The 15,981-nt window shown below is 31.9% G+C and overlaps 1 protein-coding gene across 1 annotated transcript; it reads right to left on the bottom strand.

The window, feature by feature from the left end:
• Window positions 1-1,609: 1,609 nt before the first annotated feature.
• LOC134705889 (uncharacterized) lies at window positions 1,610-2,524 on the bottom strand. The gene has a single exon (XM_063564603.1). It carries the CDS (start codon window positions 2,522-2,524, stop codon window positions 1,610-1,612), a length of 915 nt encoding a protein of 304 aa, XP_063420673.1.
• Between the last annotated feature and the right edge of the window lie 13,457 nt (window positions 2,525-15,981).

The raw sequence follows: 15,981 nt of genomic DNA, 5'->3' as shown, positions 1-15,981 counted from the left end.
TCGAAAGGATGCGTTCTTCGAGACTCCCCATGAAAATGTTGGCAAAAGAAGGTGCCATTTTGGTTCCTATCCCAGTCAGCAGACTAACAGTGGGCCAACGTTGGCAAATGGTCGACCCGTTGGTCTACCGTTGGTGTTGGCTTCACAACATTGGTCCAACGTTGGCAAATTGTCGTTCCGTTGGTCGCAAGTTTATGTTGGCTGCACAACATTGGCCCAACGTTGGCAAATTGTCGGTACATTGGTCGCACGTTGGTGTCGGCTGCACAACATTGGCCCAACGTTGGTCTGTTGTTGTAAATAATCGGGCAAATATTGGCGAATTGATTTATTTCTCTTGGGAGGCGAAAAATTTCGATTGCAGCAGGCTTTATGAAAAATGTTATACCAAAAGTGTTGATCAACTGATTCTTTATATATCATGTATATTACGAATATTTAAAGTACGATAGCGAATTCTGAAATAATAGTAATAAGGGTTTGTTATACCCACAAATCCGTCTAAAACTACTGAATTTCTGACCATTAGACAAATAACCAATATAAAAAATGGTTATTTAAGATTTTATTTTGTATTAAATAATGTTTAAACTATTTAGAATATACATTTATTTATATTACATATATCTAAAAGGGAGACTACGCACGCATGCATTAGACAAAAAAACAGTTCAAGTTTACTTATAATTTTATTACAGAGTCAGTTAGAAAAAAAAACATAGCTGTAAAGAGTCTTCGGATAAGGAGATAGATAATGCAGCTAAAGATTGGCGGCGCTTAAGCCTTGACAGAGAAGGGGAAAAAAAGAATAACATATATAAATAATAATGACACTGTTGAAGTTCAAATTGAGGAGGACACTACTCGTGGTGACGACCAATGATATCAAATTTAAAATAAATAAAGTTTCATCTTCTGAATTATTTAATTTTCATTCTGGATCTGGAACCAATACAACTAAAAGTACATCTCCGAAAAAACTATTTGTATGATCGCCTAACCATAAGCCATACGTCACTTGTTCTGTTAAAGAAATGATTGAAATTGATATGAAAAAAGAAGATGTGGTATGATTGCTAATGAGACAACCAAATGACACAGAATTTATCTGGTCGATCCATCAAACATTGCCAAAGAAATATCTTAGCGTCACACAATAAATAAAATTAAAGAGGCAAAGTTCATGAAAAAAACAAGGGCAGTAACAACAATGGGTAATACAAAAAAACAGAATTGCTTCCTAAAACTTTGGCAGTTTGGAATACAAAAAAAAAGATCAAATGCGCTCCGGAGTATTTATCATATACAGCTCCTCATGCAGCATCCATTGTAATTTGGTTGAAACAATAGACCAACGTATTGCCAACATAAAAATGAGAAATACCTACCTTGCACCAACATAGTGCCAACATAAGAAAAGATATTTCTACGTTGGTCCAACGTTGTGCCAACATGGATTTCGTTTTTCATACAATGGGCCAACGTTGGCTCTATGTATTGCATATAACCGTACAACGTTGGGCCAACATGAAGCCATCATGTTAGGCCAACGTAGGCCCACTTTGCACTTATACGTTGGGCCAACGTTAAAATACAACGATGGGCCAATTCAATGATATACGTTGTGCCAATGTTGGGCCAACATACTCATGTTGTCTGGGATACTGGTACCGTCAACCTGCAAGTAGTGCTGGTCGTTGAATGCAAAATTGTTGTTTTCAAGCACTAGTCTCAGCAACTGAACCAGACAGTCTGTTGGGGGCTGTTTATCCTTACGATTGTTCCATACCTGTTCACCAGCGACTATTCCTTCATTTTTGGGAATATTTGTGTACAAAGAAGACACATCCATCGATGCCAAAATTGTGTTGTTTGGTAAGGGGTTTAATGAATCCATTTTCTTCAAATAATCTGTAGTATCTTGAATGTAAGATGGCATTGTTCTAACATGTGGTCTGAGATGGTAATCCACGAATTCAGATATTTTTTCGGTTGGATGGCCATTTGCAGATACTATCGGTCTTCCCGGAATCCCTTCTTTATGGAGTTTTGGGAGCAAGTAAAATCGACCGGCTGTGCAGGTTTCATCAGGGCGTAGATAGTCGTACGTGTCGTCATCAATATGTTTTTTGCTGCTCATGTCTGAAAGGACCTCATTAATTTGTTTACTTATTTCTTTTGTAGGATCACTTTCTAAATGTTTGTAAAATTTTGTATTTGAAAGCTGACGATTCCCTTCTTCAATGTAGTCGGTTTTGTTGATCACCACAACTGCACTTCCTTTGTCTGCTTGTTTAATTACAATATCATCACGGCTTTTTAAATTATTTATGGCCTGGCTTTCTTGTTTAGAGAGATTCCTTAAACGTTTGCCACTGACTGATGATTTTACTTCAGTTTTAATTGATGATACAAAGGATTCTAAATTGTCGTTCTTACTCCTTGGTGGATTCCATTCGCTTTTCTTTTTAAATCTTGAGATGCACTTGTCCTCTTTATCACTCTCATATTCCGAATCATTCATTCCGGCTTCTTGTAAGTTTTTTTTGTGTTGCCTATTAAAATGTTCTTTTAGGCGAAGGCGTCTTGCAAATTGATCCACATCTGTCTCAAGTTGTAGGTTGTTAATGTTTGCTGGTATAGGATAGAAGTTTAGACCTCTACTTAATAATTTTTCTTCGGAGTTGGTTAATTCTGTTGACGACAGATTAACAACTAAATTATTCTCCGCGGGTCGTGTCCGTTTTTTAAAACGTCTTTTTCTTGGTTGTTTTAAATTACTCTCTTTTAAAATATTATTTATATCAAATTTTGAAAATTGCTGTTTAAGACCATCTCTGGCGAATTTATTTTGTTGCTTGTTTTTTTAATTGTGACTTTCTATTCTTTCAATATGGGATAATCTTTTCTTGATTAAATCCATGTCTCCGTTAGTAATGGACATTGGTGGTTTAGAAAGCATTTCATTTATTCCAGAGTTGATTTGTTTATATGAATAGATAGAAAAGGAGAGTAAAAGTTGGAGGGACGAAACTTTATTCAATTGTTCTTTTCGGCTTCTCCAACTTTTACTCTCCTTTTCTATCTATTCATATAAACAAATCAACTGGAATAAATGAAATGCTTTCTAAACCACCATCACTTTAGAAAACGGAGTCATGACAACAGACCTTCACACCCAAAAAACTGATAAACACCAATTTCTCTCTCCAAAGAGTTGTCACCCGAAACACTGCTCCCGGAGCATTCCGTACAGCCAAGCCATCAGGTTAAAACGGATTTGTTCATCGGAATCAAAGTTAAACCATCGTTTAGGGCAACTCAGACAGCAACTCAAATCAAGAGGTTATAAGAACAAAAGTATTTCAGAAGCTTTCGGAAAAGCAAACGAAAAAGAACGAACAAACCTACTTGAATACAAAGAAAAGACGGCCCAGACAAATACAATCCCGTTTGTTGTTAGCTTTCATCCTCATCTGACAAATATTTCATCAATTGTCCACAAACACTGGCGTCTTATTGAAATAAAGGCAACAGTAGTATACCGCTGTTCAAAACTCATAAATCCATGGACAAAAAACAAAATCGGGGCAACAAACCAAAACCGAGGGAAACGCATTAAATATAAGAGGAGAACAACGAAACAACACCGAAACGCAACAGCACACAGAAACGGACCAAGCAACAGACAATACACCACTAGAATAACAAATATGATCCGTCCTTAAACGAGATTTTTCCATCATCTCCCGTTATGGCTTACCGCAGACCAAAAAACCTCAAAGATATTCTAGTATCATCCAAAGTATCTAAACGGGAGATATCAACAATCGGAGGTTATAAACAATGCGGAAGGGGCAATTGTAAGTGCTGCAAAGTCGCCTATATAGAAACCCAGTTCATCAGCACAGTCCCAAAGAAAAATTACAACATATTTATAACTTCAAATTGCAAAACGCAAAATTGCATTTATGTTCTAACGTGTGGAACTTGCAAATTACAATATGTTGGTGAAACAGAAACACCATTTAACATCCGACTAAATAACCATCGGTCATATTATACAAAAGAAAGGAACTGACCAATTACAAGACACCTTTTAAGAGCAGGACATGATTTTGAAAACGTCACATTTCAAATCATTGAGAAAAATCAAAATTGGGATACACAAGGAAGACAAAAAAGAGAGAGATTTTGGATGCACCAGATTCGAACTCTTGGACCTGATGGACTCAATGAGAGAGACGAAAAAAGATTTCAAAGCAAATCAAAACCATAATTATCTTGAAATCATACAAATTAATTTATAAAAATTTATACAATTAATATGAATGTGTTAAACTTTTATTCCAACTTTATGTAGTTGTAGCTACAAACATATTTTATGCCCCAATCAATATGTTACACTGTCCCTCAACTCTTGTATAGATTAAGCTACAAAAATATTTTTTTTGTCATGCATCCGATTTCACCTTGAGAGATGCACACGCCTGATGAAGCTAATTTGTTTAGCGAAATATTGCGTATTTCTATTTAACATCTAATAGAACTTTTTAATGTATCAATTAGTGTGTTTTAGTTATATTCTTAGACATTTATATATATATATAAGTCTAAATTGAAAACTACGTTCAATCCTATGATTGCGTTTGATATAAATCGCATTTTTTATACGTGTGCATGTTAAACAAATTTCGTTGTGGAAGGGTTTAATTACAGCACAAACAATATTTCCAAAAGACCAAAAAAGTAAAAAAAAGTTTATTTTAACAAAACGCATTTGACTAACAGGTCGACCAACTATTGTTCTTAAACCCTGCTGATCACAAGATGTAACAAAATGTTTCTTAATATTAATGTAATACTATACAGAAAACAATAAACATGCGGCAAAGATGTTATACCACAAACATGAGGTATCAATTTTTATTTGTACACTAGATCCAGATTTTGACATTAAATGTCTCTTCAGTGATCTTAGGAATCAAAACGGTATTTTGAAGGCCATATAATTTACCTGAATTTAGAATATACTCTTGAATTTAAAGAGTCAAAACAGAATGAACGGATCATATAAACCGGAGGGAAAATATGATACAAGCCCAAACGAACAAATATAAACAAGTCTAAATTGAAAACTACGTTCAATTCTATGATTGCGTTGGATAAACACCGCAATTTTTATACGTGTTCATGTTAAACAAATTTCGTTGGGGAAGGGTCAAATTACACAACAAACATCATTTTCCAAAAGACCAAAAAAGAAAAAAAGTATATTTTAACAAAACGCATTTGAATTACAGGTCGAACAACTGATGTTCTTAAACCCTGCTGACTGCCATTGGCGATTGCCAAATAAATTGGTCACAAGATGTAACAAAATGGATCTTAATATTAATTTAAAACTAAACAAAAAGCAATAAACATGCGGGAAAGATGTTATACCACAAACTTGAGGTGTCAATTTTTATTTGTACACTAGATCCGGATTTTGACATTAAATGTCTCTTCAGTGATGTTAGGGATCAAAACGGTATTTTGAAGGCCATATAATTTACCTCAATTTAGGATATACTCTTGAATTTAAAGAGTCAAAACAGAATGAACGGATCATATAAACCGGAGAGAAATATGATACAAGCCGAAACGAACAAATATAAACAAGTCTAAATTGAAAACTACGTTCAATCCTATGATTGCGTTGGATAAAACCCGCATTTTTATACGTGTGCATGTAAAACAAATTTCGTTGTGGAAGGGTCCAAATACAGCACAAACAATATTTTCCAAAAGACCAAAAAAGAGAAAAAGTGTATTTTAACAAATGCAATAGACTAACCGGTCGACCAACCGATGTTCTTAAACCCCGGTGACTGCCATTGGCGATTGCAAAATAAATTGATCACAAGCTGTAACAAAGAGGATCTTAATATTAATTTAATACTAAACAGAAAACAATAAATTTGCGGCAAAGATGTTAATATACCACAAACATGAGGTGTAAAATTTTGTTTGTACCCCAGATCCGGATTTCGACAATAAATGTCTCTTCAGTAATGTTAGGGATCAAAACGGTATTTGGAAGGTCATATAATTAACCTCAATTTAGGAGAGACTCTTGAATTTAAAGAGTCAAAATAGGATGAACGGATCATATAAACCGAAGGGAAAATATGAGTCAAGCCCAAACGAAAAAATATAAACAAGTCTAAATTGAAAACTACTTTCAAACCTAATGATTGCGTTGGATAAAAACCGCAATTTTTATACGTGTGCATGTTAAACAAATTTCGTTGTGGAAGGGTCTAATTACAGCACAAACGACATTTTCCAATCCCAAAAAGTGAAAAAGTATATTTTAACAAAACGCATTTGACCAACACGTCGAACAACTGATGTTCTTAAACCCTGCTGACTGCCATTGGCGATTGCCAAATAAATTGATCACAAGATGTAACAGAATGGATCTTAATATTAATCTGATACTAAACAGAAATCAATAAATTTGCGTCAAAGATGTTTTACCACGAACATGAGGTGTCAAATTTGTTTTGTACACCAGATCCGGATTTGGACAATGAATGTCTCTTCAGTGGGTTACACTAAAGACCTGAAAGTGGACCAGAAAAGACATGAATAGACCTCAAATCATTCAAATTGCAATAACTTCTTTTTTAAACAAGGGAATTTCCTCAAGTTAGAATTTTATTAAATGTAAATATCCATATTTCATTAAAAAAAAAATGCCAAACGTTGGACATGAACGGAGAAATGAAAAGACCAGAACGGACCTGAAAATTTATGGTCGGACGTATTCTAACTTTAATACAGGAATGTGCTCCTTACGCAGAAACTGCTCCAACAAAGTTATGAGGAGGACAGATTACATTTGACACTTCGTAAATTTTATGGACACCATCACGAATTGGTGGATCCATATGATGTCTCTTTAACCAAACTAGCTAAGGACATTTTTACCACATGGTAGATTGTGGTTTGTCATTATGTCGTCTTATCTTTTAATTACCAAACGTGACTTATTCCCGATTGTGACTGTTTTGCTGTATGTGAATTCGTATTACTATAAGACGTGTTTCTGTACTTGTTTATCCCAAATTCATGTATTTAGTTTATGTTTAATGTTATATTTGTAATTCTCATCTTCTCATTTTGTCAAATGTGTTGACGTCTATTTATTATATTTAGGTGTTACGGATAGAAAAATTAATCACCGCCTTTATTAATTATATTTAATTTTGTACGATTAATTACGTTCGAAGTTGGATTCATAACAAACTGGACATATATATATATATATATATATATATATATATATATATATATATATATATATATATATATATATATATTACAGTTAATTGCTATTAATAAGTATTACAATATGCATTTTGTTTTAATGAATTATCAGTATTTAGTTTTAATATAATCTTAAAGCAATCCTAATTCTAGCTCACTTTTGAATTATAGTTTTTCATAGTTATCAAAAGTACCAGGATTCATGTGTGACGTCATGCTGTTTCTAAATTTTATTAATTCAAATGTAGCATAACGTTTGCCTTTTCGCCATCGTATGTGACGTCATTTTTTTAATTGCGTTAACGCCTGGACTGATTCTGGTGTGTCTATGCTGTATTGAACTTGGCATCATGTATTCGGGTTTAGTTTTCTGTAATAAGTTAATACTTTAGTTTCATTATGAATATATCTTTCACATTCATTTGTTAAAATTTACTGTTTGCAATAGCATGAATCGTTCTATATAATAGTGTTCTTATCCCGGGCATATTACAATGCCGTATTTAGCAAAACCTTTTCAACTTTTGATCTTCAGTGCTGTACAACTTTGTACTTTTTTTACTTTCGATCTTGTATATCTGGGCGTTATGTATTCGGGTTTAGTTTTCTGTAATCAGTTTTCTGTAATTAGTTTTTACTTCAGTTTCATTATGTATATCTCTTTCATATTCATTTGTTAAAATTTACTGTTTGCAATAGTGTGAATTGTTTTATATAATATGAATGTTCTTATCCTGGGCATACAAACAATGCCGTATTTGGCAAAACCTTTTCAACTTTTGATCTTCAGTGCTGTACAATTTTGTATTTTTTCGTCACTGGTGAGTCTCGTGTGGACTAGACGCGTTTTTGGCGTATTGAATTTTAAACCTGATACTTTTTGTTATCTATTAATCATGCTTTTCTCTGTCTAATATGTTCTGCTTTTTATTTGTATTGTAGTCCTGTAATGTTTTGTTTTCATTTCAATGTTATATTTAACTGTGCCATTAAAGTGCGAGGTTTGGCATGCCTTAAAACCAGGTTCATCCCACCACTTTTATTCCCCTTTAAAAGTGTCCTGTACCAAGTCAGGAAGATGGTCATTGTTATAATATTGTTCGTTTCTGTGTGTGTGTTGCATTTTAACGTTGAGTCGTTTCTGTTTTCTCTTATTTTTGAGATAAGACGTGGCACGGTACTTGTCTATCCCATATTTATGTATTTGGTTTTGATGTTATATTTGTTATTCTCGTGGTGTATTGTCTGTTGCTTGGTCCGTTTCTGTGTGCTGTTGAGTTTCGGTGTTGTGTCGTTGTTCTCCTCTTATATTTAATGCGTTTCCCTCGGTTTTGGTTTGTTGCCCCGATTTTGTTTTTTGTCCATGGATTTATGAGTTTTGAACAGCGGTATACTACTGTTGCCTTTATTTAATTACTTTTTTAAAATTCGATAGATATCTTTAAACTTTAGTTTTTGTGAAACTAAATGTCCAATATACCGATTAAATAAAAATAAAAAATTATGAAAAATATCGTTTTGGTGTGAAAACACGGACCTGAACGGGAAATTAAATAACCTGAATTGACTTTTAAAACTGCCGTCAGATTTAATCAAGTTCTTTAACTGTTTCCAATCAATCTCCTTAAAATATGAATTTTGCTATAGGAAAGGAATAATATATCATGTAAATGATAAAGAATTTTATCGAAAAAATAATTGTTGAGTTACAAAAAATTGTAACTGTTTTATTTTAATAGCTTAACTTTTTCGTTCTCCCACTAAAAGTTTGTTATATTTTATATGTGCCAAAGAACCATTTGCAAATAATTGTTTTTTTTTATATTTTTAATTTATTCCAGTGCCAATCTATTTTATGCGTAAATCAGTCTGTTAAGTATTCTCCGCCCAAGCACTTTTATTTTTACATAAATGCAAATGAATTGAAATTTATTTTTTTGTATTCATGAAATTGAACAAATGAATGCTGAATATTAGATTTTAATGAATAGCTCTGCAATGTTATTTTTTAGCAAAGTTATTGTTATCAGTGGTTATCATTTTATCATTGATTTTTTTAAATTTAAAATCTAGTCTTTAGTACACGTACGTGTAGTGGTAGTTATGTTTTGATGTGAATGACATTGTGCATTTTACATTTTAATATTTATATTCATGATGCTTGTATTTTGTGCTTTTATTATACCCACCCTCACATAGTGGCGTTATATTTTGTGATAACCTCCGAAAAAACATTGCAGTTTTGTGTCCGTCTGTCTGTCCGTGCATCCGTCCCCCAGTGGTTTTCAGAAAATAACTTTAGAAAGGATGAATGATTAATTTTGAAACTTTGTACATATGTTACGTACAATGAAAAGCAAGTAAAGTTCAAATTTAAGCTGGATCCAAAAATCTTTCTCATGTAATGCCATATTTTACCTTTGCCATCCCCCTTTTTTCAACCAAAACATTGCAGGGTATCACTAAATGTTTCATTTATTACATATATTTTTTTTACATCAAATTAGTAATAATTGTTTATCTGTAATTCAGGTTAAAAAGAAATATATATTTACATAATTAGTATTGTGAAAAGAAAACTTTAACATATTTTTTTTAATTTGATGAATTCTGATGGAATGAATTATCTCCCCTTTTTAAGAAGTTTTCATTATTTATTTATTTATTGAAAAGGAATTTATGAGATATAAAATATTACAAACTATCATATCAATGCTTTCATTTAAAAAAGTGATTAATAGAATTGCAATCGAATCATTATATAAATATTTTTCGAAATTTTTTGTTCAGTCTGTGATAAATTCAAGGTAAAGATATTTCAAACTCTTTGCAATTTTTTTTCTAAACTTTTTGTTAAATTGTAGCTTTTACTTCAAATAATAATTAGAAATAATTATCGTTAATATTTCATTTTGTTTCCCTTAATTTAGAGTTGTAGAATTTCATAAAAAATAAAATGCAAAATTTGCTATTGTTTCTATACAAATGTTGTAATATTTATTACCTCCCTCTGCTATTATCCCAAAACATATTTTGCTAATTTAGATAAGATACAATTATTGAAATGATTTGTATTGTAAGATTGTGTTATTTCGTGATAAATATGACATTATATTAACAATAATTTCTTATATTTTATTGAAATAAAAGAAATGATACGGACACATGAACTTAGTATTTTTTAATACTTTGATATTTGTTTTCTCACATATTTAGAATCATGTATCTTCCTTCTTTTAATTCACACAAGCATAATTTATTTTGTTTCATCACTTTGCTTATATTTGTATACATAAAGGGCTGCCCTTTAGCGCATGATACGCCCGTTGCTCTTTTAACTTGTCTTTTATGCTTTAAATGAATTTATATGATCAACTAGAAATATATATACAAATCAAAAGGGATGTTACATTAATATATTCACCAAAGTTTCATAAAATCCCCCTTTTTTAAGTATAAAAATTCATTACTTAAGAAAACATAAAATCTAAAATTTATAAAAATGGAAAGGGAGCTTATGTCAATAGATATAAACAATTTATCAAAGTTGCATAAAATTTTGTGAAAGTGTTAGTAATTGTCCCAAAATTGGAAAATCCCCCCTTTTTTAAGCCTAAAAATTCATAACACGGAAATGTAAAATCTGAAATTTATAAAAATTGAAAGGGAGCTTACATCAATAGATATAAACAATTTACCAAAGTTTCATGGACATTGGTGAAATCCTTTTTGAGTTATTGTCCGAAGTGTTGAAAATCACCCTTTTTTATGAATAAAGCCCCATAAATCCAAAACTTAAAATCTGAAATTTATAAAAATTGAAAGGGAGCTTACATCAATAGATATAAACAATTCACCAAAGTTTCATGGACATGGGTGAAAGCCTTTTTGAGTTATTGTCCGAAGTGTTGAAAATCCCCCTTTTTTATGAATAAAGCCCCATAAATCCAAAACTTAAAATCTGAAATTTATAAAAACTGAAAGGGAGCTTACATCAATAGATATAAACAATTCACCAAAGTTTCATGGACATTGGTGAAAGCCTTTTTGAGTTATTGCCCGAAGTGTTGAAAATCCCCCCTTTTTTATGAATAAAGCCCCATAAATCCAAAACTTAAAATCTGAAATTAAAAAAAAAACAAAAGGGAGCTTACGTCAATAGATATAAACAATTCACTTAAGTTTCATGGAAATTGGTGAAAGTGTTTTTGAGTTATTGTCCGAAGTGTTGACGACGGACGGACGGACAACGGTATACCATAATACGTCCCGTCTAAAAGACGGGCGTATAAAAACTGTAACTTGGTGTATGATTGCTGTTTTACTTTTTTGATGAATAAAGTTTTTAAATGGACATATATCACTTTTTGGCTAATTGCCGCCGGAGCTTATTTCAAACATTCATATCTTTAAAAGTATAAAATATATCACCATGAAACTTTGCAGAGTTGTTCTGTGCATGCTTGCTTCTCAGACATTAAAATTTGGGCTGTTTGTTATTATAAATAAAAATGTGGTAAGGTTATGATGTATGTCATCAAGCTGTTCTCAACAAAGCGCTTGGGCTCACTAACTTTTTCTGCTAGTTTCAAATAATTTTGTCGACTAGATATCATTGCGATTGGAGCCACCTCTGTCCGACCCGCTGTTAATTAAGTGTATTAAAAAAATTGTATCTTTACCATAAAACATGGGGTTGTTAACTGACATTTTTTTACATTGACCGTTGACCCAATAAGTTGTACCTACATTAAGACACACCATTTTGTGTTGGTTTATATTCATGTCAAGTATATACTTTGAAATCCTAACGGTTCTCAAGATATAGAGCGGACACGATCTATACCATAGGACATGAAACAAGTTTGACCTTGTCCTTTGACCTAGAAATTCGTACTTATATTTTGACACACCCTCTGGTGTTGGTGAATGTGAAACATGTCAAGTATAAACTTTGAAATCATACCGGTTCTCAAGATAGAGAGCGGACACGATCTTTACCATATGACATGGGGTTCTCAACTGAAACCAAAGATTTTGAACTTCACCTTTGAGCTAGGAATATGTACATACATTTTGACACACTCTGGTGTTGGTTAATATACATGTGAAGTATACACTTTGAAATCATAAGGTTTCTCTAGATAAAGAGCAAATACAATTTGGTACGGACGGACGGATTGATGGACAGACTGATCACTATAGGGCCTTATCAATTTTACATTGTTCGTGTTATTGTTTTTGTTTCATAAAGTTTGAATTTTCAATTATTAGATTAATAGTACCTTTTGATAAGAATATGATTTTACTTACAACTTTTTTTTATTTTGAATCTTGTAATTATTAACTGCTTGTGAAATGCAATGCATTGTTAAACATTTCAAATATCTAAACTGTTGAAATACATTTTTTGAGATAAATGAAGGTCAAACTAGTAGGGCTAAATCTCAGTAGAAAATGATCCAAATGTCTGAAATTTACACCAGATATGTTTTTAAAAATATCGATTTAAGGTAGCACAATACAAAGATTTTATGACTCCAACTCCCAAGTTTTAAAATCCTGTAACTTTCTTAATAATGCTTGAAAATTTATAAAAGTGGTAGTTTTGGATAGCTAACAGATTACTCTTTCAAATTAATGCAATGTTTGTATTATGTAAAAGTTATGTAACCAATTATAATGTTAACTGTGTCTAAAATATTTTTCACCAAATTTCCACTTTCAAATGAAATTAGCTTCTGCATAGGAGTCCCTAGAGGGTTGATTTTATTATATGTTGTTTCTACGGCCATTATCTACAAAAGGGTGTCTCAGATTGCAGATAGAATGTATAGAACAAATTTTACACCTAATTAAACATTATCTTATTTTATGTGGTTAGGATGTTTACACTAATTAGAGATTTATGAGAGAATGGAATACCATAGAGACAATCGGAGACACCCTTTTGAAGCCCATGATGTGTTGATTAAGATTTCGTTAAAATTTTCTGTATAGTTAAAGAGATGATAGAGCTAAATTCATTCCAGTGAACTTACCCAGATTTTGCCACTAATAACATAATAATTAATTACATAATGAAAGCATAATAAAAATATTGCATTCATTTAAAAGATTAATCATTTATCTATCTATATATACCTCTTTTATTATTTTCTATGCATTCATAAGAAAGTGACAGCATTTCAAAGGTTAATGATTGGAAGTAAAAAAATCTTTGTATTGTGCTACCTTAATACAAGCAGAAAAGTGAAAGTTTTGATAAAACTTTTTTGAAAATAATACCCCTCCCAAATTTTTATCATTGTTTTGCAAGGAAATTATATTTTATGTGTATATGTAACCAATTATGCCGATAATTAAAACACTTCGTCAATTGTGTGTTTTGTAAATTGTTTAATTTGACCATGAACAATCAACTACTAGAACTTTAACTTTCCATGTTGACCCCTAAAAAATTGAGAACAGTGTAGTCTAAATTTAAATGACAAACATAACAGTTACCGTACTTCTTTTGAAATGATTAAGAAAAACAATTAAACGATAAATCGAGCTTTTTTTTTACTTTCTCTGTTGCGTTACTTCACGTGATTTGAGAAGTATATTAAGTTAGATCAAATCAGTTTGCATCTTCGCTAGCCAAGAGTTACGATCCACTTCCTCCTCTCCACCATGGGCAAATTAAGCCAATATTTGTGATAACAATGTTGGGCCATCTATCGGTAGATTAAAGTCACGCCCATTCCGGAAACATTATTCTTGACCAATGGTAGCACTTGCGCTCTTCAATTTGGAGGTAAAAACATGGTTGCGTCTATATTCTGCACACTTGGTAGAGCAGGAAACGAAAATTTACGTTGACATTCATGCATTTGTGCAAGAAACATACACAGGAACTTCTATTAGTTGATTAAAACCATTCAAATTGCCACTATCAATATAGACGTATGTTTAGGGATGAAAAGACTTGTTGCTCAATAAGCCCGTGGTAATTGTTTACATACACTTTCTACATTTACATGTGGTCATGTTAAAGGCGCTTTTAGATTGGATTCAGCGAGTTTCGATTGCAACCAATAACAATAATTATCTTGCGTTTCCGAAATTCTATCTCAGTCCGCCAAGGGTGGAGGGGAGTGAAGTGGATCGTTACCCTTGGCTAGCGAAGATGATCAGTTTTCAGTGAATGGTAAAAAGGGAATAAGTGTATTTAATGGCCTTCGAATACTGAAGTTTTAATAGCAAATAAACAATCAAATGTTCGTTATGCATACATATAAAGGCATAAACTTAAAAGTGCAAGTATTGGAAGCTAACTGTTATCTAAAAATCACTAAACTGTGTGTTTTAACTTCTTCACTTCACTTAATATTTTGTCGAAATAGAAAACACATAAGCTACATGCTAGAGTAAAAATGATCAAATTTTTATCTTCAAATCAGATATGAAATGGTGATGTGAGTTTCTCCGATACTTTTTCTTAAAATTAAGAAATATGGCTTTAATATATCTTTAACGTAACCTCTGGTATTCATGTTTTTGAAAAAATAATCAAACTTCATTTCAAATTCGTTACCATGTTATGACAGTCTGAACTTTCCTTTGTTAGTTTGAATAAACGGGACGTTGTATTATAATCGGTCTTTGCGAAATGTATACATGTATTGTATGCCTAACATACTTACGTACAACGGTCAATGAAGTGGATTTACTTCTAACACAATGACATTCTGCATGATACAGTCCTCCATTCTCAATTTTCACATTTAGAATAAACAATGTTTTCGCAGATTTGATGAAAGTGCCATCTTTGTAGATCTTTATATCAGATTGTCGTTGAGATGTCAGATATATTAACTTAAATGTTTCTCCTTCGTATGCTGTTATTTCATCTAATTGGTCACTAATAAAGTACACTGTAAATAAAGGATATTGATAGCAGTGGCGCATCTACCAAAGCTGAAAGCAACTCATACTTCAATTACTTTATGAATATTTTTGTCAAGACAAAATATATTTGACAAACCCATGCATTCATTGTATTTATCCATCAGTCCATATAGCTTCCAATATAATTGTTTTAATAATACATCAGAGATAAACCTTAGACAAAGTTATGTTGTGTTTTGTTTACTATATTTCAACGTCTTAATGTTCATTTTATTCTACATTTGGTAATAAAAAAATGTAAATTAATTATTTGCAGCTAATCATTTTTAATATTTGTATCTCAAAATAATTCACATGAATCTGTCAATATTTTTTTCTCATTATTAATTTATATACAAAATATGTCAAAAAGTTGTTCTCAGAGAACAATATAATATTCATATAACTATCCGCGAATATCAGAACTACCTTTACATGAATTTTTCAAATAGTTACAGAGCTTAAGTTTTAGCGATCTAGAAGTTGCGTTAAAAAAACTAGATAATTTAACGGTATTCGGCCGAATACAATAATAACGTTGGAAAAATTATTTCTGATTCTTCTGTATGCTGGAAAAAACAACTCAAAATAGAATGACAATAAGAATAGAGGAAAATAATGAATAAAAAGTTGAAACTACATGCATGTCCCAGCTGTTTCACTTACAATGTTTTGTTATCATGGTCCTTCATGGTCAGTGTGGAATTATAAATACGATACAATATGCTTTCT

Source organism: Mytilus trossulus, chromosome 2 (assembly GCF_036588685.1).
Source record: "Mytilus trossulus isolate FHL-02 chromosome 2, PNRI_Mtr1.1.1.hap1, whole genome shotgun sequence".
In the NCBI taxonomy this organism is placed as follows: Eukaryota; Metazoa; Mollusca; class Bivalvia; order Mytilida; family Mytilidae; genus Mytilus; species Mytilus trossulus.
This window is presented reverse-complemented; position numbering and strand designations above follow the sequence as displayed.